Below are 27,977 nucleotides of genomic sequence, written 5' to 3'. Positions count from 1 at the left end.
AGGAAATGTACAGTAATCTTGTGCATGTGTGCATAGGGCTTAAATCTATCTAAACACTTCACATAATGACATTTTACAATTTTATTGACTTGAAATAAGTAGGCCTTGTTCCATTTGTGTAAAAGTGTAGTATTGGTTTACATTGAGTTTTGTTTTTTTTTTTTTTTGCATTTACTAATTAAGAGTATAAAGCACATGTTTATACTTCTGACAAACCCTGATGGTAATTCTTTAAATGTAGTTGTCTAAAAGTGGTAAAATGTTGACTTAGACCCTTGATTTTCCCTCTGATGTCAGCATTTCTCTCACTCATTTCTCTGATGTCTCTCAGTCACAGGTGAGTCTCCGCCAAGCCTCTCCAAAGAGCTGACCAACTCTCTGGCAGGTGTGGGCGATGTCAGCTTTGATGCAGACTCTCAGTTTCCTCTGGATGAGCTGAAGATTGACCCGCTCACCCTGGACGGACTGCACATGCTCAATGACCCTGACATGGTGCTGGCTGACCCGGCCACCGAGGACACGTTCAGGATGGACAGGCTGTAACGTGAAAAGCTGAGAACAGGAAGGGGAAAAAAATAAACACTAACTTGTGAATGGAGACAAACAAAGGGCAGGATGAACCCTCTCCCTCGTTGCATGGCCGTCCAGCTGCCCGACCTTGCCCTTGACTCCGTGAAGCCCTTTGAAACGATGCGCCACCAAAAGACAACAGGGAAAAAGACAACCAGTGGCTTGCCAGGGAATGGCCTCGCTGTTGTTTTGAATGAGATTGGTCGCTCAGCGCTTTCGCTAGCCTGCTGTGTTTACAGTGTCCCATTACATGCCACATTTATTCCAAAAATGCACATTTGACTCATTTTTTTCTCTTCATATCCACTTTGATATTCTTTTCTTAATATTTTCTCGTAGCAGGAAGCTGCTAGGACATTGGGCTAAACCGTACCCGTTGTGGCGGCTGTATAAAAACAAACAAAAAAAGCAAACAGCCGGTTTGCTTGCACTCTGCAATCAAATGAATCGGTTTCCCATCATGCCGTAATGGCTTTCTATTTCTCACTCAAAGCTTTATTTTTGACAACCAAATGTTATTTTCATCATGTACTGTATGTTTTGATGCTTTATCTATTTATATGTTTTATTTATTTATTTGGTTACAGATTTTATATTCCATTTCATAATTTAAATTTGATGCCAAAATGCTCTCTGTAGGCATAGTGTAAAATTGCACTGATGTAATTTGTGTCTATTTAATAATTACTAACATATTTATATATGTGTTTGTTAAGCTATTTGGTTAATGAAGGAGTGCAAAACCTCCCCATAGTTGCTCTTTGGTGTTAGATGTGCCATTCTCTGATGTAGGACGTGGTAGATGTCTCCATGCTGCAGCCCAACGGTCAAATCAGAATCTCGTAGTTTTTAGCGCCGCTCCAGAAAACACTGCAGGCTCCAGAAATGGGTTGGTTTTATGCCACTTGAATTGACTTTTTCTGAGAAAATGATCAGGTATTTCTAATGAACTAGAAAGCAAGATAAAGACACCCAAATTAATTTTCTGCCGGTGAAAAGCCAATATATCTATCCAGACTGAACTTCTTTTCAGTGAAGGAAAACGTCTGTTTTTAACACTAAAATCTTTTGAAGTTGTCACTGTGAAATCACCTGATTTTGCCTTACATGAGTATTCTACTGTTCTACTTAAGTGTCTCGCGTGACAAACATATTTTCGTACCTTATTGTAACATTTTCTTGTATTTAAGGAGAGCTTAACTTTTGGTCAGTGATATTTGTGGTTATGTTGTGTAAGGTTTGACAAATCAATGTACTGTATTTTGTATCGGTACAGTTTATAGCCAAATTGTTGGTGTTTTTTAAAGTGGAGCTTAAAAAAATTCGAAGGATGGGTTTGAAGTTTTTGAGAAGGGAGTGCAATTATGGGGAGGCTTTTTGCTCCGACACAGGGAAGCTCTAACAAAATTGCTAAAGACCAGTGGCACACTGGTCAACAACTACAAAACTACTATACAAAGTCGAAGGAAATGAAGGATATTTGTTCATATAGAAAGTCTGTGTACTTTTTTCTGTACACAGGATGAGTATAAGAAGTCTATGTAAAGATAAAGAGAGAAATAGTGTTTTTATATCTGCAGTATATAAATCTATAGTATTGTATGAACACAGCACAGAGATCGACCTTGGTCCAGTCAGTGTCACTAACAAAACACTCATAAAAACAATCAGGGATGTAGTAGAGTCTAAAACTGTTTACCTTTTTAACCGCAAATGTTTACACCAGTTTCATCTGAAAATGTACATATTGATATCAGCTCTCACTACATCCATGAACCATCTCTTATTGCCAAAACAAAACGTGTCAAATTTCAAATTTGTGGTGGCCTTTTGTCAGAGTTTCCCTGAGAGGTCTGTGGGATCATGTTTGGTATATTGTGATGTTCGTGTACAGACAAGCAAATCATTTACCCTCCTAAAGCGCTGTTGGAAAGATCCCTGCCCCCCCCAATCCCAGCCTACTCTAGTCCATCCAGAAAAGGAATCACATTTTTGTTTTCCTGCACACCTCTACAGTTAGTCCAAGTGTTTATTGTCTGCTGTGACACCTCCATGGAAGGTTTGGTTTGGCTTCAACATATTTGTGATTCCTATGCAAATGCAACAACAAAAGGGTGCTTGAAGGAAAAATCCAACTGTGATGTTTTACAGTGTAAAAGAGGAGAAGCTGGATTTATTCTTTTTGGGGAAATGTTGGAGGCAGAGGCTGAAGAACCGTGTGAGAGCCATGAAAGGTCAGCAAGTTTTTAGTTGCTTGCAGAGATTACAGATCATAGGAAAGCTTTGAGCAATTTCATGGATGGAATAATACTCTTTTTTTCATAGCTATTGCCACATGATTATTAACATTTAATAAGACTTCTCACAGAACACCACACAAGTACTCATATTGCTCTGCACTAAAAACCTCTAAAGACAAAATGTTGGATGTTTGACGTAAATGTGGAGTTTGAGGCAGGTTCATCAGTCCTGTGTCAGCTGAAGTCTTTGCCGTTGTTCATCTGTGTTCCTTAAATATTTAAGCAGTTCTAAGGACTTCAAGTGTATTTTAAAGACTAAATCTGCAGATCTGAACTTGATTCATATATTGGTATCAATATCAGCATAAAGACTTGGTAAATATTGACAAAAATCTCTTAACTTGCATCCCTAAAGTTAGTAAACCACTGGGCCTGAAAGTTTCTTTTCACTCTAAAAATTTGCTGACAGCTCAGTAATCCACACCTTTGTTATCAAACATTTACCTTTATACTGTCCCTTTTCAATCTGTGACACGTTCTTTTTTCTGTTGCTAAATTCAAATTATAGTCCTCAATTTACCTAAAATTCATTATTTTCTTTCAAAATAAAAGCAGGTCTGTATCCAAACAATAAGGTAATTAACCTTACGGTAACACAGTACAAAATTTAAAAAATAATAATGAAAAACGTCTTAAGCTGCAAAATAGTGGTATTCAAAATGTGACCCGATAAAAAGGAGGAAATCAATTAACTGATCTAAACTGTAGAAATACCGTGATTATTCATTCATTAATCTTTTTTTTTTTTTGTTAAACTTTTGACTGTTTCACAGCACTAATTGAAAACAATTCATGTATAAAAAAAAAAAAAAAAAAAATTCTGACTAATTTATCAGTTTTGATGTGGATTCTGGGGCACTCTAAGGGTTAAAGTTAGGGAACCATTGCTTATTGTGATGCTTGGCTAACCATAATGGTATTATAATGACGTATTTAGCATTCCTACAATCATTGTTTTATTGCAAGACAATCATCTAATGATATTTCATAATATCTGATCAACTGAATGAAAAACACCCCTACAGGTAAAGTTAGTTTGATTTTCACTGCAGCTTGAAGTAAATTTCACCTGTTAGCACACCTTATCTTACAACTTTGTCTGAGTACTATCTGACATTATCTGACTTTTGTTTTTGTGCTTTTATTACACTGTCGGTTACTTCTTTGGCCATTTAGCTTGGGTTTATGTCTCCTTAATTCATGACATAAGCACCACCATGAGAAGTCAGACTGGCAGGGTAACATTATTTTGTATTCTTTGATATCTAAACATCTATTCTGGAACTGGTGATTTGATAATTGTAACTCATGAATCAAGCTGACATTATTTTTTAACAGAGTGATATCCCTTACCAAGGCTGATATGAATAAAGTGAGACATTGAAGGTTGCAGTGCTGCCTTGACAATCATAGTATGTGAAATAGTACCCAAGAGATAAAGTTTATTTCACATTCCTGTCAGCAAAGGAGAATAAATCCTGCTTGATTTTTTCCCTCTTCATACATTGTTTTGCTACATCTTTTTAGAACCTCTGTAATCCTCAAGACCTGATGCTAAACATATTTTTAAGTTCATTTCATGCTGGCTGTAGCTCACAGAAACACTGAAGAATGCATCTGAAGTTGGATTTTTCCTTGAAGTTACTGAAACAAATGTACAGAACTCACTCTCTTCAGATTATGTTCCCAGAGGTCACGTCACTGTTGCGTTACCAGGTACCAGGTGTATGCCTGTGATTTTAGCTCCCCTCCTGTCATCCTGCTGAGTACTAGTCCCTCACACTGACCTTGTACATACGCTATAGCTAAAGTAAAAATGCATGACTAAAACTGACAGTCAAAACCTCTAAATGAAGGCCTTCTCTAGCTGTGCAGGTTTGATTTGTGTAACATAACGCTATCACAAAAGTCTAAAGGGATGCATGTATGGGTTTCTCCTGTGCAACAGTTAACTCAGTTTCCTGTTAAGTGACTCTTTTACCTCCATCTCTGTATACTTCTACTTCAAGAATGATACGAGAATGTATTTTTGTGGCGGTGTCCTAGTTTTTCGCCTGTTGCCAAAACAACCTGACTTTTATTTATTTATTTATTTATTTTGAGCTCTTGGTCCTGCCTCATTCGGACCAGACTCCTCTCTCTGCTCTTCACTTTTCTTCTCAGAGGATTCAGACTGTTGCTCGTTCCTCTCTCTCTCTCTCTTTCTCTTTCTCTCTTCCTACTGTAGCATCTCACCACGTACGAGTGTAAACAATGGGTTATCTCTTGGTTGAAACCCGCTGTTAAACCCGTCCCCCTTCTCTCCATCAGCACGAGCTCTTGGCTCCCTAAAGAAAATGGAAGCAGGTTTTGTCTCACGAGGATTGCGGATAGGCACGAGCACTGATTGTTTGCATATGTGGACTTGAATCTTCTGAAACTTCTGCGTTACGCAGTCGACTGCATGACATGATAGACACATCGAGCTGATCCTTTTCCCATGCTATGTACAGGAGTTTAACCTCGCTATGCTGAAGTGAAATCAGATATGATTGTTTTATGTTGTTGTTGCCTATCATGTCAAGTTTTGGGCTGGGTAAAGTGTAATTCTGCTCTTTTGTTTGTTTTCTGTTTTTTGTGCAATGTTTAGTCCACTAGTTGCTTGGCACTTTATTTGTGACTTCCTGGCTCTTGAGCAGGGACTGTTCTGCCCGATGTGAATGCTGACTGTTTCACTCCAGATGTATACTCCGGAGATATTTTCATGTCAAAGAAAAAAAGATGAATTCTCTATTTTCCTTTGTAAACTATATTTTGGCTTGTCTTGTTTTTTATCTGTGAAGACTTTAGGGGATGCAAAACCAGAAAGGGCTTACTCCAGTGCAGCTTGCGCTCTCTTGTTGGAAAGGAACGGCACTCCGAATGTATTTCCTCGTCGGTTATTTACCCTCGTCATGAAAACCACACAGAGTCTGAGTGAGTCACAGTTCTTACAGTGATGCAGATTTAGCCTTAGTAGTTGCAGCATCAGTAATACTCCACTACATCTTAACCCTGACTTCAGAAAACTGCCTCTACAAATGTACTGAATAATGCCCAAACTGTCTTTCTTCATGAAATAAGCTGAAACTGAGATGCAGCTTCAGTGTTGTGAAATGACGTAATAACTACAGTACACCATGCTTCATCTACGACTGACCCTTTAACTCAATAGGAAGCGACTCTTTATCAAGCCCTAGGTCAGTGTATTTTTGGACAACTAAGTTTTGATTTGAAATGAGAAATCAGAAAACAGGAATATAGCTCTTTCCCTACTATGGTTTAAAAAAATCGGAAAACAAAACATGGAAAAAAGGGCCCAGGGCACTCTCAGGCAGTTCATATTAAATTTAGAATCAAGAAAAACACTTTTTATTGCTTTAATTGATTGAGGAGGACAGAGAGAAGAATCAGATACAGGGATGAGAGAGTTGGGGAGAGACATGCAGGAAAGGAGCCGCAGGCCTGGGCTTCACGCTTACTTAGGGCACAGCCTAACCACTAGGCCACCTGTGCCCCCATTTCTGTCTTTTTTTTTTTTTAATAAATGACTTTTTTAACTGATTGTTCATCTTTTAGTTTTTATGTTCTGATTAAAAAGGAAGATCAATGGAACACTGGTGATGTAACATTCTTTTTTTTCCACAACGCCTTCAGGGGGTCACACAAATGGTGAAAAGAAAGAATGTTACAGTTCCAGTGTTCTGTTCTTCTATCTTCCTTTTTGATCGGAACAGGAACGCAATAAAAAGAAAAACAATATGTTTTTGATCTATTTCTTTTTGGGCAATAAAATCAGAAAAATGGCAAATAAAAAGAGAAATGGAAGGTTGTTTTTTTTTTTGTTTGTTTTTACCACATTTTCTTTCCCTACTTCTTAAAAGTAATTATGAAAAAAACTGCTGTCTTGATTTTGGATTTCAAATTAAAAATCAGTTGGCCGTAGGATACACTGACCACCCTCCCTCCTTGATTGCTGTTACTAGGTTAGGAAAATCTTGCTGCCGGTATCTTCCCTCTGAAACAGCTGAAAAAAACCACAATTCCACTTATTTCTATTTTATTTATTTAATTCTTTCATAAACTTGTCCTCAATGAAAGAACACAGACAAAGACAGTAATGCATGTAATGACTACTCCAAATCTCGATAAAATCATCCAAAGTTTACCAAGATAGGATACATTTAGATGTTGGCTAGCGTTAGCTGCCTTCCTGTGGAAAAACGAAAAAGTGTTTGTTTTTTGCTAAAAGCGATACACATGTGCGGTACGTTCTTATCTGTCTTACTAGACCTGCATTAATGTTATTTTTATGTTAGCGCTGGTTAATAAAAATGTCAGCATGATATTATGCTAAAGCTGTTAGCAATATAATGTTAGCAAGTTTGGTATTAAGTAAAGTTATAGCAACTAAGCATTAGCAGAAAATCCCATATTCTCAGTGTTAAAAATGCTCATTTCTCTTACCTTCCAGCAAATGTTAGTATTTTTTGTCAGTGTGTTTAATTGTCTTTGTGGTTGTCAGCAGATTCAAATCCAAAGAAAAAGGATGGTAAATAACGGCTGAGCATGCCTTTTAATCATGTTAAAGTGAGTTAATGAAGGTTTTAATTTCACTAAAGCACACTGAAACGACTTCGTCTAGGCAAAGGTATCTTTCCATGCAGCTTCCCATGAGATTGGGCTGTCTGATTGGTGGACCAGCGGACCAATCAGAGAGCCAGCAAAGGCTCAATAATTCTGACTACTGAAACCTCTTCTTAAAGGCAAACAACAACAAAAAAATGTTCCGTAGATGAAGCATGATGTACTGGAGACGAATGGCTAGACAAGTCTCTGATTAATGAATGAGCAGTATAATGATGTGTCAGGGTGTAAGATGACTTTTTTTAATTGTCACAAGTTTTCTAATGTGATTCTTTGACAGCAGCACAAAAAAGGTAATGATTTAAATGTGGCCTGCTACAAAGTTTTACAGATGAGGATTAAAGCAGTGTGTACACATGTAAATCAGAAATGTATGGTTCTATTTGAATTGGTTTAAAGATGTAAACATTTCTGGTATGATTATGTTAAAGTATATAAGGCAGACTTCTAAGATTAATCTTTTGTTCAAGTTTAAGTATTCTTAATTACAAATATGAACAGATCAAAATTTTAGGTTGACTTTGAGACTTACAGAAGAGGATGATGGCCACTAAAAAAAATACATTCTTTAAATGCTGACTTTTGTATCTGAATTCCAGGTATGACGTGAAAAAAATCTGGTAAAGTTGGAATTCTGACTTAAATCTCAGAATTCTATTTTTTTTTTAACCAGTTTGGCGAAATAAAAAAAAAAAAAAAAGTTTGGCAAAAAAAAAAAAAAAAACAGGCTGTTCCTAAAACCACATACCTTATGCTACAACATACTCAAACATATGTACTAGGGATGCATGATATTATCATTATGATGTTGGTATCAGCAGATATTAGCTCAAAAAGTGAACTATCGTATTTGCAGATCTGAAAATTTTTGCCAATGTTTTGGCTATAAAATTCTGCCTGTATCGGCTTTAAATATCGACTGTATGAACATAGAACTCAGTGGAGTTTCTGTCTGGACCAACAGTCCTACTTCAGCTAAAGACTTTTTCTTTATTCATCCTCAATCTTTACATTTTAAAGTTTTTTTTAAGGATTGAAATGTGTCAATTCGTTCATCATTAAAATTTACATTTTTGGTTTCAAGTTTGAACATTTAATATTACATTTTTATATCTATCTATCAACATTATTTGATAATATTGACATATGAGGCAAAAATCCAATATCCTGCATCCATAATATACACTACATACTCAAAAAAAAAAAAAAAAAAAACGGTTAGAATCACTTTTCACCGTACATAAAAGCTGGTCATCTCGGTGTCACCTGATTTTATGAAGTGTTTCCAGTCTGTGTTTTGTTGGCTAATCCAGTAGCTAGCTAGCATGACCATCGGTCTACTCAGTACCAGAAATGACTGGGGTCTGATTTGTGCTTGTGAAGTTACACAGTATAATTAGCTTTATGTTGGAGGAAGCAGCTTGCAAAACCTCAAAATAAAATTTTTGATAGATTACTTTGCTTTATATTTATATATTTAATTTTTATTTGATGTAATCTTCCATTTTGGTCATACCATTCATTTTCTTTGTTTTGTAGATTGTAGTCAGTGTAGGACTGCTAGCAGGCTAACACTGCTAGTGCTAAGAAACGGGTGCTATATATTTTTATTTCAGAGTCAGCTTTATTGGCCAGCTGATTAAATCTGCAAGGAATTTGACTTTGATAAACTGTGTGCAAGTTTGGAAAAGACAATAGTGTAGTTATTCTTCAACACAGCTGCAGGAACCACAACGAAAAAACGCTTCCCCAGCTCACTGCCAATCACAATGTGCCATGTCATCATACATAAGACCATGTAATATCACTAGTAGACCCAGAGCAGATATGGTACCTACACTAAATCAGTAATTTTCATTATTATTACAGCTACCTAGGTGTTTGGGTGTTGGCAACATTTAACTGTTACCATTACTTTTATGCTGCTGGTTAGCAGGCTGACGATCTCTGCTACTGGATATACTGAGAAACGCAATGTGCTGTTGGGCGATTTAGAGTAAACCGTGTTCTCCAGTTTCATACTTCAAATTCTGATCACTCTAGTATACATCCAGGGATTTCTCACAAACACAAAACTGCACAAACAACACTTGATTTGGCTTGTACTACACATTCAGTGTCGTTTTTGACACAGTCAGAGTTCTTCCCTTTTTCTCAGAAGAAATAAAATAGAGGTGGAAAAAGTTCTTTATCCTCTTCTTCAGAATTTTAGCAGCTATATAATCAGAATAAACCATTTAAATGTAAGTTTGTGAAAATTCTAGTGTGTGTGAGTTGAAGCCTGATGATTTGACCAAAATAAATGTTTCACTGTGGCTTTATTCCTCTGCTGTATGTCCCTGATAAGACTGAAGATTTTCTTTTAAGGTCTATCATTGGGTAAAAAAACAAACATTTTTTTGTACTGCAGAGTTTAGTCAGGATCTTGCGCCAAATCTTCCACCTCTCATATCTTGACTACGATTATTTCACTACAAACGGCTGAGCCTAAGCAGGAAAACTGCAGAAAGTAAACACTTGAGGATCAATTACAAAAGCTGAGTCAATTTTTTCAAGCAGATAGGACGAACAGTCACCTCAAAGTATATTTTCTGCATATTCTAAACTATATCTTGACTAGCCTGCTTGTTTTGGTTTGAGACAGCATTTCTTAGCACGTCCTGCGTTAAGGTTGTGTGAAAAGCTCAATGTCGTCTCTAACAGAATAATCAGATGAGCAAAACTCAAACAAGGTTTTAATTTTTTTCTCTGTCCCTTAAGGGAAAAGGGTCGCTGCCTGTCTTTACTGCTTGTTCCTGGGGTGTTTTAGGTATGAATTATATCTCCCTTTAATAATGTGGGGTTTTCTAAAAACGATTCTTCAGCTCTCTCTGGAAAAACAAAGTTTCAGTTCCACTAAAGCTTATAGTGAGAATAGCATTATATCACTGTTGTCCTGTAAGTCGTAGTAAAAGATCTGTAGCTACTTCTTTGTTTGCCATGTAGTTCTCCTTATGTGACCATTTGTTTATAAGATGAAAGAAAACTGTCGATTAAATTGAATGTGGAAGACAGATTTTTCTCTGCACATAGTCTTGATTTGCAGAATAAGCTGATTTAAAAAAAGAAGAAAACCATCCGATGTCATTTTTCAACTCCACAGCTTGTTGCTGTGGACATGCATGGTGTTTCAATCCTGTTGTATATTGTCTTTGCTATTGTTTCTATTTTGTATTCTGTATTTCCAAATGCAAAATTTAAAAGATTATTTTGGATATGTGCATGCTTGTGAAATGTTCAGGATGTTGATTTCCACTAAAAGCTGTTGAGTTTGAAAAAAGTCACGTCTGTTGCTTGAAGCTATTATAGCTATCGTATGACTGTTATGACATATTCATATGATTCAATTTTAAAGACTGCTCACATAACTAAACTTTAGAGTGCATTTAGAAAGTTTTCAGACCCCTACCCTTTTCTCAATTATCTTACATTGCAGCCTGATGCTATGGTAGAAAAAACCCAAACATTTTTATTCTCATTAATCTACACTCAGTAACCCATAATGACAAAGTCAAGACAGAACATTAGAAATTTCTGCAAATTTATGAAAAATAAAAAACTTAACATAAGATTTCAGAGCCTTTTCTCAGTATTTAGTTGAAGTATCTTTGGCAGGTATAACAGCCTCTTTTTTTAATATGACACAACAAGCTTTTCATGCCTGGACTGGGGGATTTTCTGCCTTTCTTCTTTGCAAATCCTCACTAACTCATTCAGGTTGGATGGGGACCGTCAGTAGACAGACATTTCCAGGTCTGTCAGTAGGGTTCAAGTAAGGGCTCTGGCTGGGCCGCTCTAGGACATTCACAGAGTCAATCTTGCGTTGCCTTGGCTGTGTGCTTAGGGTCATTGTCATGTTGGAAGGTGAACCTTCAGCCCAGTCTGAGGTCCTGAGAGCTACAAATGGGTTTATTTATTGAGGATATCTCTGTACTTTGCTCCATTCCTTCAACCCTGACCAGTCTTCCTGTCCCTGCTGCTGAAAAACACCCCCACAGCATGATGATGCCACCACCATGCTTCACTGTTAGGATGGTACTGGGCAGGTGTTTCTTCTGGACATAATGTTTAGAACTAGGCCAAACAGTTCAGTATTGGTTTCATCAGACCAAGGAATCCTGTTTCTCACAGTCTGAGAGTCCTTCAGGTGCTTTTTTACAAACTCCAAGTAGGCTTTCATGTGTTTTGCTCTGAGGAGAGGCTTCTGTCTGTCCACTCCACCACAAAGCTCAGATGAGTGGTCACCTCTCCGTTTGCCAGTTTGGCTGGTCAACCAGCTCTTTGAAGAGTCCTGGTTGTGCCATACTTCTTACATTTGAGAATTATGGAGGCCATTGTGCTCTTGAAAACCTTCAGTGCAGAAGATTTTTTTTGTAGCTTTCCCCAGATCTGTACCTTGCAACAATCCTGTCTCCGAGCTCTGCAGGCAGTTCTTTTGGCATCATGTCTTGGTTTTTGCTCTTACATCCATTGTCAGCTATGAAGCCTTCTATAGAGAGGTGTGTGCCTTTCCAAATTATGTCCAATAATTTAATTTACCACAGGTAGAATCCAATCAAGGTGTAGAAACATCTCAGCCGTTATCAAGAGAAATGGGGGGAAAGCTTTATGGATCTGAATACTTACATCAATGTGATATTTGAGGGTTTTTTACTTTGAACAAATTTGCAAAAAGTTGTAAGATTTTGTTTTACCCCCTGAGTGTCAATTAATGAGAGAGAAAAAGGGGGTCTGAAAACTTTCTGTATTAGTCCCATATTTTTTTTTTATCTGACAGAACCTGCAGCAGATGGCAGAGAATAACCGCGGTTACACGGTAAGAATGAATGAATGAGGTTCAGCAGTAGAATAGCAGCTTCCTTACGCAGCTGTCTTTGACATAACATTCAGCATTTCCATGGCAATAACAATCATGACCGAACCAAAACCATTACAGGGTTCAACAGTGTGGTTCAAGAAACAAAAATCCTATTCATTTTTTCCGTTGCAGATTTGAACATTAGCAATATTATCAGAAGTATCCAAGTTAGAGTTACCACGAGCTACCTGAGTGTGAACTGCAGGTATCTGCTCCTGTAGAAGACAAAAGTTTGCAAGATATCAACTTCATTTTAAGAAAAAAGTTTATTTGTGATCCCGGCAAAAACATACCACAATACCCACAGTCCTTGGGTGTCACAGTGACATCTCTGATTAATGGGGTCTTGGTTCACCATGGAAATGTCTACCAGGCCTGCAAATGAAGGCTGTCATTTGTTGATGACATTACATGCCACAGTATGAAATGATAAATACTCAACTAGGATATATTACAACATGATCATTTAAAAATGTAATCCCTACAATAAAGATACATGTAGAAAAAGGTAATTGTATTGTTTGAATGGTGAATTTTGTTTCCAGAGCAGTGCGTGTGGGTACAGTTGAGCTCTTTATCTGTATAAATGAAGAATTTCTTTAGATTTGAAACTTTCGGAAATATCTGAATTAATGTTAGTACTCAACTAAGAAGTATACACCAGTATGACATTGGATAAGTCATTTTTTAATTAGTGTGGACATATCAGTGAGAAAATTCTTCGTATTGTACCTTTAACACCCACCTCAAGTACTTTTTGCATGGAAAACATAAGATGCCATTTCTGCAGCCGCGTCTGACATCTATCCTGCAGCAGGAGTGACTGACATATAAAATCAGTTTGGCATGTGGTGCAGACGGTCTTAGCAGTTTGGTCATGCCCCATGTACACCAGCCTGGCATCAAGTCTAGCCTGTGGCTCCTCTCCTATGTGCCTGTCCCTCACTCTCTCATCCCTGTTCCCAGCTCTATCCACTGTCCACTCTGAATAAAGGCATAAAAAAATACAGAAAAATATCTTTTAAAAAATCCATATGGCATGTAAAAACAATCTTCTTCCAAAAGATCGTATGTGCGTTTTTTTTAAGTCATAAAGAGGCATCAGTTTTCATTTTTCTGTTTCATTAACACCTCAAAACTCCCCTTGTTGCTTTAAGACTAAAACAAACGGCTGTAAAACTGTTCACATCACTCCAAGTAGGTTTAAAATAAATGGCAGAATTTAACAAAATTCACATTTATTAATTAGTGACAGTTTACATCTTTTCAAAGGTTCTTCTTTATAAGTATAGATAATAATATACATATTTTGTGGACACATTAGCTTTGATGTAAATTTCAGTCAGCAACTAGAAAACATTACCCATACACATAGTTATATCATTAATATCAAAAATTTTTTACTGCCATAATCTTTACTGTTCAGTCAGGGGTTTAGAGCGTCTTATCTCTGTTTCTAAGTGATGTTAAACACAAGTGATGGACTTCTCATATTCATCTGCAGAATTTCTCTGAGTTTCAGATCCCAGTTGTGCGTTGGAAAGCGTTCCCAGAATCTTCTGGGCTTGTTGATCATCATCAGACAGCCAGCTGGACCTGCCGGGCTCTGTAGGTGTCAAAGTCCTCGGGAATGGTGTCTGGATTGACAAAAAAACAGAAGAAGTGTCACTGTTAAGTCTACACTTTTAGGGGCAAAAAAGAAAAAATATAACAAAGAGTAAGAATACTAATTTTGAAACTGATACCTGCATTTTTTCATTATTTGTTATTTTTTAAAGCTATGTCTTGAGAGCAAAAACGACTTTAGACACTGTATTTTCTAAAGTAATGCAGATGTAAAAAAAAAAAAAAACAGGCAAGTTTTACAGATGAGACTATTTCAAAGACAAGTATCTTGAGAGTAACAAAAGATGTTTTCCCAACCATTACTAAATTAATTAAAATGTATAGAAACACTACTAACTTGAATTTTCTTAATGTAAAAACAAAATGGCATTTAAGTCTTTAACACAGTAATAAAAACATAACCTGACTATTCAACAATGTCAATAAAAGATGAAGGAAGAAGAGGTCAAACATGTCCCACCGTTGCAGCGATAACGCAGGTTGGCCCAGATGATATTCTCCTGGGAGAAGCAGAAGACTCCGAGGCGACCTCCTCTCATTGTAGAGTCTATGATGACACCCGTGTCCGCCACCATCTGAGTTCCCTCATAGAAACGAACTCTGAACACCAGCAAAGAGCAAGTAACATCAACACACAGCACCAAGTGCTTTCAGATTTATACATTTGTTAGCACAATTCCTGTCTGAAGACAGGCAGAGTTCCACTTCTCTGGGCTTATCATGGCAAGGAACAAATGAATGCACACGGTTAAAAAAAAAAAAAAAAAACTAAAAATCTGCAAACAAGTGCAATGAGGCAGTACCTGATATAGCCGTCAGCAGGCCGATGTTGGAGGAACCAGCGATATGAAGTCTTGTCCTTCCAGCCAACATTGCGCGAGTCTTTCCAGAGGAGTTTGACCTGGTCACTCGTGTCGCCGGTGTGCCACAGAGCATTCCTCAGGTTCTCACCTGGACCTGTGTCGGACTTCACAGCCTAAAAATACAAACTAGATGAGGACAGATTGTCTGGACCAAGATTTGAATTAATCTAAAAATATATCAAACAGGTTATCTGAAAGCCTTAAAATTGGCCTTAGCTTATGTAACTATGGCTTGATTATCACTTTACCATTAGCTTAGGCTTCGGTTCAAGGCAGGGTGGGGGTGAATACTTTAATAATTTGATGTTTTATTTGACACTTTTTAAGCCACTTACTTATTAGAAAATTCTGCCTCACAAGAAAATTGTGCTTTTATTTCTTAAAACTTCACAGTTCTGCTAAAGAATCATATTTCCTCAATAGCTGATAGCATCCAGAAAGGTCAATGTTTACAAGTCAAGATGTTCCTGAAGTAAATGTTGTCTAAATTTTCAAACAGAAGTGTGAATTTGTTCCTCTTAGATGGATCCATAGACTACCTTTAGTTGTATCCCTGGTTCTGCCACCGCTCTGAATGGATTTGCCTGCCAGTAGATCTGTTCCACCTGCTTCCACATCACCACATAGAAACTGGAACTGTCCTGGTACCCGAAGATAAATCCTGCGTAGTCGTCATCTGTTACCGTGTTCACATGAAACGTCCCTTCAAAATCCACTCCACTGAAAGCAGTGTAACCTGATGAAAAAACGCAGGTGTCACTGATTGTCTCTATCTTGCCCCTTAAAAAATGGAGAATGCCTATGATCCGGTAAGATACTTTTCTTGGAGGCCCTAGATCTCAAATGGCGAAATTGTTCAAGCACTGTGGACTTTGATTTAAAAAAAAAACTTTCCAAGGCACCCTAGCTTAACTACATCTAACCTCCCCCATTTCACAAAGATCCTCTATAAAGTTGTGGCTAATCAGTCAATTCGGTCAGAATTTAGAGGCCATCACTGTGCTAAGTCTGCAATGGTGAATGTTACAAATCTATTTTGTTTGTAACATTCACCTGTTATGATACTCAGTTGAATCTATCAGTAAAGCTGAATGACCCGCAATCAGCCATCTTAACTAGAAGCATGCCTTATGGACTTTAAGATCTGGTTAAGCAGAACTTTTGTGCTACTTTCAGATTGCAGACAACATTATTATTTTGTGAGCACAAGATACAATTTTCACCAAACACTGCACATCACCAAAAAAACACCATCCCCACTGTGAAGCGCGGTGGTGGCAGCATCATGCTGTGGGGATGTTTCTCAGCAGCCGGCCTTGGGAGACTTGTAAAGGTGGAGAGTAAAATGAATGTAAAATAAAGTAAAAGTAAAGTTAAATAAAAGAAAATCTTGGAGAACAATTTTATTGAGTCTGCAGGAGAACTAAGACTTGGGAGAAGATTTATTCACACTACTCTGTGCTGCGATTGTATCTACTAAATACTGACTTGAAGGGGGTGAATATTTATGCAGTAATTTAGTATTTTTGTATTTTTTTTTGCCAAAAAAGCCCAATTATATCGACCATGAAGGATTTATAAAATGAATTAAAAAGTAAAACATGCAAGGGGTGAATACTTTCTATAGGTACTGTAAATGCCATCTTTAATTTGATCCTTGCCATCATATTTATCTTATAACATTTATGTCTTTGAAGATATTTAAGAATGAAGGTAAAGAATTGTGAAAATACAAGTTTGATCTTTCAGCTTTCCACTTGGGGTTAATATCCTGATTTATCCAAGTTTTCTAAGAAGTGCAGATGATGCTCTCACCCACAGCCAGGCCAGGATCACTGTTCATGGTCTGCACAATCTCTCTTCCCTGCACAAAGACAGAGGTGTCAATAAGGAAAATTATTTTCATTTAGAAGATTTTTTATTTTTTCAGACACATATATCACTAAAAATGCACAACAGGAGCCAACATTTAACCTGGTTCAACACCACCCAGTTGGGGTCAATCTGCGCATCTCCCTCTGGATCCAAAACAACCGTCTGATACTCCCTGAAGTCGGTGAGGGTGACCTCAGCGTTTTCAGGACAAACGTCAATGGTATCCACAATTGTGTCGTTGTCAAAGTCTGTCTCACATATATTTCCCACACCATCACCTGAGTGGATGAAAGTCATTGACTGTCTTCAGAACCTTTCTTTATTGATACGTAGTGAACATTTAATGTTTGCACATTCATGTATCAGAAACAAAAGCTACCATCTGAGTCTTCCTGCAGGGGGTTGGGGATCAGACGGCAGTTGTCAGGTCCAGGAGGCAGCAGGTCTGGGATGCCATCATTATCATCATCATCATCGCACTCGTCTCCTTTCCCGTCCTTATCTGTGTCCAGCTGCGAGCTGTTGATGACGGCTGGACAGTTGTCTCGAGAGTCCTGGTGGCCGTCACCATCACTGGATAAGAGACAGTTTCATTGGCACATGCTGATGCTGAAAGCTGACATAGTCATAATCAAAAATATCATGTATAATGGGGTTAGTCTGGCCACATCTTACCTGTCCTTGTTGGTGTCACAGGGGTCTCCGATCAAGTCGTTGTCCACATCCGTCTGAGAAAGATCATAATAAAAGGCATGGCATTTAAAGACCTTGTGACACACCCAGCCAGGTTAAGCCTTATGTTACAGTTTTTTAGCTAATGACAATGCACAATATTTCATATGTTAATTTGAACAATTTGAAACCAGATGATTTCTGACCTGCTCAGGGTTTGGAACATATGGACAGCTGTCACAAGCGTCTCCCACTTTGTCTCCATCGCGATCTATCTGGTCAGCATTAGGAACCCTCTTGCAGTTATCCAGATGATTGGGGATTCCTGAGAAAAAAACAAAATTGTTCTAATAGTCTGTTTGTATCTTGCCTCTCATGTGAGAGCCTAAAATCAAAAGCATGTACTGCAGTCACTGTCATTTCTCTTATCCAGGTTTCCAAAATAGCTCAGCAACGGGAATTGACTTATCATATTTGTAATCTTAAGGGGAGCAAAGACATATAGATTGAAGCTGGTTGACAGAACTGATTTTATGCATCTTCTGCAAACCAAAGCACACATTAAATTTATCAATAAAATGTAAGAGATCCCCCAGATACAGCCCTGAGTAAAACAAGTTCTTGTTTTAGTTTGTAGCAAATACGCATGATTATGGCAAGTTATATGACCATATTCCTACTGTTTTTATGTTTAGTTTTCTCTAATCTTGCCTCTGCTAATCCAGTCTAGAATGCTGGTGGGAGCTTCATTTATTAACAGTGCTGTTAAATACTATCTTACATTAACTTTTTTATATCAAATAAATACAACCAAAGTCTTCTGGAAAAAAATAACATCTGAACACACTTCAACATGCAAATCAAGCAATCAAAACAATATCTTGGTCCTACAAATATTTATTTTAAGCACTTTTTGGCTTCATAAATAGACTCATGTTCCATCTGTTAACATCGAAGTTACTTCTCATCCCACTTGGAGGGGAGTAGTGCAAGTGGGCAAACATCTTCACTACTGTGCAGTTGCTGAACAACAGTCACTATCACTATCACAATCGCAATAATGATTTTTAAAACCCTGATTATTGTGTAAACATAATTTTTGTTGGTTAGAGGAAAAGCCAATCCAATTGTGTAGAGATACACTTGATCAGCTTTGAAGACCTAAATCAGAAGTTAAGATGGAGCTGCTGCAGCAAATGGTGATGCTTAGCATGCATATTTGTACATGGAATTAAAAATGGCAGCTCTATATTTTCTTTAATCCACTTTTAAATCAATCTAAATCAATGAAACTATTTAGTTACCATCTCCATCAATGTCTTCATCACATTCATCCCCGTATTTGTCCACATCTGTATCTTTCTGGTCGTTGTTTTTGACAGCCCGGCAGTTGTCACAAGCATCGCCGAAGTCATCCTCATCAATGTTCCTTTGGTCCACATTAGGCACCAGCACACAGTTATCCTAAAAGACACTATTTTAGTCTCTCAAAGTACAGAAGCATTTTTAAACAAGACCTTTGCTGTTTTTCAAAGATTAGTGTCTTGTTACTGTCTTCAACATTGAACCTGTGTGTTAAGGATCCCATCTCCATCTGCATCCTCATCGCAGGCGTCTCCAACTCCATCTCTGTCGGCATCTTCTTGACCAGAGTTCGGGACAGTTAGACAGTTATCCTGAAGGACAAATTTGAAAGAGTATTGAAGAAAATATGCCTCTACTTAATAACTACTGAAGTTCAGAGTTTTAACACTTTTTGAATCCCAAAACATTCCTTAAAATGACTGAAGTCCCTTCAGTTTTGACAAAGTGTGGATAAAAAGTAATTTAAATAGTTCCTACAGTGATAGTAATTCTCACCAGAATCAAATCGTAAAGTATACAACTGATATAACCACTTCCACACAAGAGCGGTGAATATTCTTTGCAGATGACCAAATTGTGTTCGTTGTTGATTATGACTTATTTGCTTTCTGTCTCAGTTTCCAAACACACCTTGTTGCAGTTCCTCTCTGGACAGTCCAGTTTCTCATCAGGGAAACCATCAATGTCGATGTCAGGACCGCAGAGGTAGCCATTGCCGGCCCATCCAACTCCACACTGTGAGGATGGAGAGTGTTTTATTTTTCCTACACTGTTAACACTGGTCCTGTAAAAGAGGACTCTAAGTTTTGAAAGTAAGATTTCAACAGTCTTGTATCTCTGTAGCCCCTATATTTATAGCAAAAATGTAAAGTTCTCACTTTTGCTCCAAGATGAAACAAACAAAAGTAAAGGATTAGTAAAGTATAATTCATTCACTTGACACTCGATTGTTCCCTCCCGATGAACGATGCACTCAGCGCTGGCGTGGCAGGGGCTGGGTTGGCCGTTCCCACAGGCTCTCTCAGGCTTACAGACGCCTTGTTCCATAATGTAGCCTGTCTTACAGGGGCCGCACCTGAATGAGCCCTGAGAACACAGAGAAAAGACCTGTCATTCCTCTCATAATGAAATTAGTCATTGTTGCTGCATTAGATTAAGTGTAGCTGTAATAGTGAAGCAGTGGTAGGCTAAAACTTTACACTGACTTGGATTTAAAATGGGTAATTGTCAGATATATTGATCCAGACTTGACTGCGTTATAAAGAAAAGAACACTGTGCATGTTAAAGTTTGTCCTAGCATACTGGGGATACAATCTCTGCTTGTCCCAGGTAAAATCTGGTTTTAATTTGTCTCATATGGCTGGAGTTGGGCCAGAACCTTGTATTTCCATTTTCATGATTTTATTTTATTTTTTCATAATTCAGAGATATTGGTTGCCTACGGAAGAGCATTAGAGATTAAAGTCAGAATACTGAGTTTAAAGTCTGACTTTAGTCTGAGCATAGACCCATATAATAAGAAAAAAGTTTCCCCAGTGTGCTGTAACTGACTTTGTCTGAAGCATATCCCCTAGCAGCAGAGACAGAAAATAACAACTATAAATAAATTACTACTCTTTATTCTAATGGCCACATTTACTTTAATAGCTCATAAAGATGCTCCATTATTTATTTCACTCTTTGTTATAACCACCTAAAAACCCATCTCACAGGAGCTTTTAAGGAACCAAAAGAGCAGTCAATGTCTTAAACAGATATGATTCTCTACTGAGCAGACCAGTTATCACTCTTATGGATATGGAAGACTGTATTAGCACGGCATTTCCTCCTAAAAAGACACTGAGTTCATATTGCTGAAGTGTTTACTCACTGGGGTGTTGGTACAGAGAGCATTAGCCATACAGCCTCCATTGTTAGCTTCACACTCATTGATATCTTTGCAAACCTTGATGGGACAAACAGACAGAGAGAGAAATAATCAAGACTTTAAAATATGAAGTGTAAGAGAGACCAGGCAGCCCTGCGTTGAGGACTGAGGTGTTTCTGACACAGACCAGTGTACACTGTTTGACATAATGGACATGCAGAGAGAGTGAGGAGGTGCTGCTGGTGGATGTAGAAAAGCGGTAGTGAAAAGAAAAAATACACATCTTCACCTGCAGGTGGGAGGATTTGATTACCTCAAAATTTTATAAAAGATCAGCCATCTCAAAAGAGGGAGACGGTATTATAAGAAAAGTTCACACTTCTCTTTGGCAGCGGTTTTGGTTTACTGAGTTCTTAAGCTATGTTATTTCAGTGTTTTTCTCAAGATCATACCGTAACAACCAGAAATTACTAATCATATGAAGTAAGAGTAAAATAGAAAAATGCTGATTTACCATCCATAATAAAGCAAACAGAAGTCTAGAACTACTAATGAAAAAGTAGGGACAAGAACCTAGTCCAAATCTAAAATTCAAACCTTTGTGTTTCAAAGTTTTATCATAAATTTATCTTCTACATATCAATACTGAATACACACTAATAATTAATCTGCTTCTGCCTGTATGTGTGTTTATGACCCTGACCTGTTTGTTGGCCTTGGCATAGGCGAGGCCAACACCCTGGACCTGGGGGCCAGTGTATCCAGCAGGACAAGAGCCACAGCGAAAACCAGGAGAGGTATTTATACAACGCACACCCATGTGACAAGGCCTCACAGTGCACTAGTACAACAAAGATTCAGACACACAGAACATTAAGACCAGATTTAATTACATTTTTACTCCCAAGTGTATTCATTATTGGCAATAACTTATTATAACGTGTTATGTTTGAGTATATCAAATGTCTGCATACCTCGTCCACATCAGTGCAGTGGGTGCCGTTCCCCTCCATGCCATCAGGACAGGGTCCACACTTTATACCCTGAGGTGTCTCCATGCACTTCACCCCTGGGTGACAGGGGTTAGGAACACAGGCAGGACGAGGCTGTACTCCCCCCATCCCTGAGAAGAGACAAGATGAAATATCTAGATCCAGCATATCAAGATGGTATTACTAGGCTGGCTGGCACACTGTTAATATTCACGATGCCCTCTCTGTTTAAGAGTCTTTTTTACACACTGTTTATATTTATCCCTTTCTTTTTTTCTCAGGTGACTCTGAACATAGAGGTGACTGGCTGTATCCAAATTCACATATTTTTACATAGTTTATGTTTATATAGTAGGACCTCAAATGGAGAACTGTTCTACATTTTTATGGAGAAATTTCCGAGCGTGTACATAATACTGAAGTACATTGTGGAAGTTAATTTATAATTATCAGCCTACCCATTATGCATTGTGAAACGTTGGACTCTCCAAAAGTGGAGCTTGGCAGTCAGCCAACAAGTGGCATAAAATTATGGGCATGGTGAAATAATAATCAGTAATCACAGACACATAATTTCATGTAACTGCACAACATGTAATTGTAAGATTCTATTTTTCTATTTTTAAAGCTATCATTGGAAAAAATTAAAATAAAACTAATACTTTCTTAGATAGGTGTTTTTGAAATGTGTTTCTCTGCCTAGTAACTGTTAAGTCTTCCTCTTGTCGGATTAGGATTTGGATCTCGCTTTTTTCTGCTCTGCACCTGACTCTTGGAACACCTCCTTAAAGACAATGCACTTTTACCTGCTGGACACTTTAGAAACATGATTTTAAACATCCCAGCATAAGTTTCTTGATTTCATTTATTCTTTTAAGCTGTTGTGGTGTCTTGAAATCCTTCGGTTTGTTGATTTTATTAGCCTTGTAGCCGTATGCATAAATAGTGAAAGTAACAAAAATTAAATAATAAAAGTGGAGGTGATAAATACTAATATGAATTGACGTATGAAGCGACAAAAATGGATTTGAATTAAAAAATAAAGTGATAAATTATGAATTGGTTCGATTTATTTGAGGTTGATTAGATTAAAATGTTGCTGATGTTGATAAAAATAGTGGCAAATTCAATATTTTTTCTCATTCATCATTTGTCATTAACAATGCAAACATTTTTATTTATTATTTATGAAAAAACATAGGCCTAGGCTTCAAGGGTGAAAGTAAAAAAAGTGATGATAAAAGTTATGTCAGTAAAAATATGCGTGGTTTGACTTATAGAGCATAAAAAATGCATGCCATTTAAAACATCAAGTAATAAAAATACTGTATTTGTGAAGTGAAAATAAAAGTGATCATCCAGTAATTAAATTTGAGGTTAAATATCACAAGTACAAGTTAAGAGTATTTAAGACTTAAAGGATCTGCAGAAACCCTGCATGTATGTGATTCTAATACTGATTACTGAACATAAAAAATAAATTGCATACAAAAATCTTGAAATAAATAGCTGGCAATGGTTTCATCTTCGCTGGTCAACTCACCACAGGCCTCACACTCCATCACTGTGTTCTTCAGGAATACGATCTCCTTAATCTGGAAACACAGCGATCAAATGAACAGGTTACTTCTGTCTTAAAACAGGTCTCAAGTTTGATTAAATGGACTTACTTACTTACTTACTCTTTAAGTGCAAGTTATATGCAAATATGAACAACATTTTTATCTAGATAATAATCTAAAAGAGAGGCTTTGCTTATTGAAGCTTTTAGAAATAATGAATGAGTAAAATCTTAATAACTGATGTGGTTTTGTGTTTTTTTTTTTCTTTTTACCTGTTGTTTTAGAAGCTCTTTAATCTCAGCCAGCGCAAGATTTGTCATTTTAATCTGACTGATGATTTCTCCATCTGAAGAAAATAAATAAAACATTACAAACATTGTGAGGAATAACACAAAATGAGCATTATTAGCATTATTAACATCAAAAAAATGTACTACTGAATCCTTTAGTCAACTGTAGAGTATCTGAGAAAAGACACAACTAGTTTCAGGTTGTGTGGCTGCTGTTTCCAGTGAGTACTGATGCTAAAACACCTCTTAGAATAACATTATATTTGTTCTTAAATACCTGACAAGAGCAAAACACCAACCTTTAAGATCCAAAGGCTCAGATAATCTGAGATAAAAATGAGCTCTACATGTGTATAATATGCAGTTAACACATCAGGCATCTAACCCACAGATACATTTTTGGCGGTAAATCAGACGACACCTCTTCGCGCCTCATCACTTTTCCTGTTGGCTGAACATCTGGGAGCATAACTCACTAAGGAGAAAATATGGACATGTGGGGGGTTTAAAACTCACGTCCCCCTCTACCACATGATCCATCGCACATCAAATAGCTGGCGTTCCTCGGTCACCACAGGATCATTTTGTATCCACTGCCCCCGCGTTCACTGGAGTCAGAGATGTTTTTATTTCTGTAGGAAAATTGATTTTCCAGGTATGGAATGATACAAGATTCTCTGGAAGATACATTTCAAAGCTCCCAAGTCACTGGAACTGGACTTTACTGCGTCCATAAAGTAACACGGTGAGTTTTTACCTGGATTTTCTTCAAAGGTTAGCCTCTTTAAAAAATCTAACCGACAAAACAGAAATACAGTAAAGTTGTTACTGAAATAGAGTAAGAAGCTTTTGGAATACCAATAAAACAATCCTTTTAAACATGAAGCACTCAGCTCTCTTCCCTTAGGGCTACACCAGATATGTAGCATGGCGGCTAACGAAATTTAGCTTAACTGTTGTCCAACTGAAACTGCTAAATGAGGACACTCACTACTCGTCTCAATGTGCCTCAGAAAGATAAAAAACATTTTAATTATGGGATGAAACTACCAACCAAGCAAGGGAAAAACATGTAAATACTTACTTTAAGAACATCTGTATGCAGACTTTGTGTTATTTTATAAAGCACTTTCATCTGGTGAATTTGCCTGGAGGTAAACTTTCAGCCTTATAATTTAAGGTGGAAAGATGAAAGCACTTAAAACTTATTTGTGTTCTGTAATGTGTGTACTTTAAGAAGTATTATGTGATAAAACAACCCGTGCATTTGTGAAAGTGGATGACAGGTTGCTTAACCAAATAAATAGGTGAAAGGCTGATTGTCTTTTTTCTAGACAGACCAAGTTACTAACGTGAAATTAACCTGCTACCTGCCCTTTTAACAGCTAATAGTTCACACACTACTTGCTACCTGTGCGTAAGTGTTTACACATTTGCAAAATAATTGACATAAACCCATGTTTTTCACACATAAATTAATCTGACTTTCATATCAAGCTAATAAATATATGACTCATCACAGCCATGGCCTGTTAGCTACTTAGAGGCTTGTTCGCTAAGCTAGCACAGACTCTCTAAATTGAACTTTCCCTTATGGAGGGGAGGCATTTGGCAGGCAAGTCAAATATCACGGTTATTTTAACCCCTTCCTCTCCTGCACCAGCAGACACACAGAGCTCAGCTTTGTCTATTCAAGTCTCCTTATGATTTCAAATTCGTTTTGATCTGTGCTTCTTGGGAAATTTTAATATTTAGTTTTTACTGTTATCAGGATTAATAATGCCAAAAAGTTACAAGTACAGAAGGAAAAAATGTATGTCCCAGTAAAAACTCATTTTAATATTAAACTTTCAACTAACTGTCAAAGTAAGACACCTGGGCATATGTGTGATGAAAACTTTCTTAAACATGTTTTCAGATTGTTTGCAAAGGAGGCCTGGCATTTAGTCTTTCTTATGACTAAGATCAAATAAACTTAGATTATTATGAAATTATCTTGTTCCCCCTTTTTTCTTATTTTTGTTAAAGCAAGAAGTTATTTTGATTCTGTAATTAGTTTGTACCGGACTGATCAGACCGAACTGAATTGAATTGAATTGAATGATAGTTTCTGAAGCGAGATTAATTTCTTAAAAACAAAGCTGATAGTAGCTGCAGATTTCTATTGGAAATTAACATTCGATACCAAAAATATCCCCTTTTTCCTATATACATTCATGTCAATAATAACAAAATAAATAAATAAATAAAACAGAGAAATACAGGAAGACATATGTTAACTTTTTGTTCTAATTAAGCAAAAGACCTTCCCACCCAAACTTCCTACACCACATTGACCAGCGTCCCCTCCCCCTGAGGAAGCATACAAGGTTTTGAAATCTCCTGAGCGTGAAGCTCAGGAAATGTGCTCTTCCCATTAGCAGCAGCCCTGTTTACTGAATGGATTCAACAGCAGAGAGAGAAGATACCTGGAATAAATCACCGTCACTGCTAATAGATTATGACATCAAATCTCACGGCTGAAGCCTCACATTGATTGTTTTTCACATCGTGAGGCAAAAACAGTTGTGACAAAGGATGAAAAATTAACATATAAATGCAAATCAAACATGTTTTTTTCCTCTATAACATTTCCAGTCCCCTGAGACAATTTGCTCTTGTTGCTGTCAGCTTTGATTTTAAAAATACTGTCCTGGATTAAGTTATGATAGAAACCATAGTTAGTAAATCTCAGACATAAAAGAAAATGTTTATTTGGATCCATCCAAGCTTCTTGTGTAATATTTTTCCCTAAAGAATATGAATGTGTTTTAATCTTCTTGAACAGCTTAAATAATCTCTAAATAGAAATCTTCTTACCTCTCTGCCCCGCTACAGCGTTTCCTCCTAAGGACAGCACACAGGTCAGCACGATAAACCTCAGCATGGTCTAGTCTGTAGTGCTCAGCCTGTGACTGAGCGCTCCTCCTGAAACCTGCTTTCAGCAGACTTTTCCTCCTTGCTTTTGGTTTTTATAGCGCCCCCCCCACCTCCCCCTCCCTGGCTGACATTCTTGAAAGCTCCTCTGCAAATTTGGGGAAGTCCAAGAACTGGGGAAAGAAGTTTGTAAACTTTATTACACTCCCACATTTACCATCATGCTCATACTTCTATGCACATGTCAGCTTTTGGTCAACGAAGCTCAGTTTCTAAAGAACCTGGAGGAGGTTTTTTGGGGTGGTGGTCCATCAAGAAGTCAACTGGCTTCTGACTGGTTAGTAAGATAATGCTCTTTAACAGAGATTTACAATCTGGCTCATAACATCACCCCAAAATGGATCCGTCTACCTCTAGACCATTTCCCTGCATATTTAAACCAGTGATTCTCAACTGGTCCAGCCTCAGGACCCACCACTAACACATAAATGACAAATCACAACCCACACCTCTGACATTTAACTGTTCAAATTTATTTTCTGACAACTTTTGATCTTATACGGAACAAAATATTTTGCTGGAAAAAGACAAAAAATAACAAACATGTTTAAAATTCCATCATTACAGAAGCCTGGGAGGACAGACATCCTTACAGTATAGTTTATTTAATTCTGTTCTACTGTGATAACGTGATTTTTGGTTGTTTTCTTGAAAGTCAAGATATTAACACATCATCAGCTTTTTTATAGTAAGATAATTAAATAAATAAGAAAGATCCAGAGAAAACAACCAAAAATGTAGCCCTTATTACAGGGAAAATGAGTGAGATCAAATGTAAGAATGTACACTTTGTCATAGACTTTCCTCCACATTTCTTCCAGCTACCCACTTAACCCTCTGAAAACAGCTCCTTGATCCACTTCATCCATTCAGTAGGCTCAGTTCTCCTAATGAGTTTTTCATTAGACAGATAGGAGAGGTCTAAACAAATATGGACATTGGCAGCATTTGAAATGTTACAAATAAATCTGCAATATAAAACATAAATTACCAAATATTGAGAGCTTAGGATTCCTATTTGTGTTGCTGTGCCATTTAAACAGGCACTGATATATTTATATACAGTACTGTGCAGAAGTTTTAGGCATGTAGAGCGCTAACGGGTTTTCACAGGTCCTGATGTTCCACAACCCTAAAGAGAGAAGGGAGGGCAGCCAGAGTCAGTGTTGACACATTTGACATGTACGTGTGTCACTCAGCAGCCAAGGTCGAGCTTCACAGCATTTCTTTTGTCTGGGCCTCTGCACCCCTGGTAATACACCCAGCAACCACCAAGAGTTTTCAGGTGCTTAGGACATACACACGACAACCAGGGGGTTGTGGCAACCCTCCTACCCGCCCTAACAGTACCCTAGGCTATGTTTAAGCATCACATCTACCCATAACTCCACTTTAAAGCTTTGGTTTTTGTTTTGTTTTCATCAGATTATTTTCCCATGCCCTTGGTAATGTACAA

At 37.5% G+C, this 27,977-nt stretch overlaps 2 protein-coding genes across 4 annotated transcripts in view; one reads left to right on the top strand and one right to left on the bottom strand.

The window, feature by feature from the left end:
- The window catches only part of crtc1b (CREB regulated transcription coactivator 1b), a 28,508-nt gene extending 18,275 nt beyond the window's left edge, over nucleotides 1-10,233 (top strand). For all 3 annotated transcript variants that reach the window (XM_041790850.1, XM_041790851.1, XM_041790849.1), the window contains one exon: nucleotides 332-10,233. In XM_041790850.1, the coding sequence (XP_041646784.1) occupies nucleotides 332-543 (212 nt within the window). In that variant the 3' untranslated portion in view covers nucleotides 544-10,233. The remainder of the gene's footprint in view (nucleotides 1-331) is intronic.
- A 3,613-nt stretch (nucleotides 10,234-13,846) lies between these two features.
- Nucleotides 13,847-26,506, bottom strand: LOC121512180 (cartilage oligomeric matrix protein). The gene is made up of 19 exons (XM_041791326.1): nucleotides 26,405-26,506; nucleotides 23,528-23,601; nucleotides 23,237-23,288; nucleotides 21,676-21,824; nucleotides 21,405-21,542; nucleotides 20,705-20,779; nucleotides 19,770-19,919; nucleotides 19,464-19,568; nucleotides 19,037-19,144; nucleotides 18,773-18,932; nucleotides 17,675-17,793; nucleotides 17,472-17,524; nucleotides 17,176-17,369; nucleotides 16,896-17,074; nucleotides 16,737-16,785; nucleotides 15,461-15,657; nucleotides 14,862-15,034; nucleotides 14,519-14,658; nucleotides 13,847-14,069 (listed from the first exon to the last, which is right to left on the bottom strand). Exons 1-19 carry the CDS (start codon nucleotides 26,469-26,471, stop codon nucleotides 14,011-14,013), a joined length of 2,241 nt encoding a protein of 746 aa, XP_041647260.1. The 5' UTR covers nucleotides 26,472-26,506; the 3' UTR covers nucleotides 13,847-14,010.
- Nucleotides 26,507-27,977: the final 1,471 nt, after the last annotated feature.

Source organism: Cheilinus undulatus, linkage group 7 (genome assembly GCF_018320785.1).
Source record: "Cheilinus undulatus linkage group 7, ASM1832078v1, whole genome shotgun sequence".
Lineage (NCBI taxonomy): Eukaryota > Metazoa > Chordata > Actinopteri > Labriformes > Labridae > Cheilinus > Cheilinus undulatus.
Note: the sequence above shows the minus strand (reverse complement) of the source record. Positions and strands in the feature narration are given on the sequence as shown.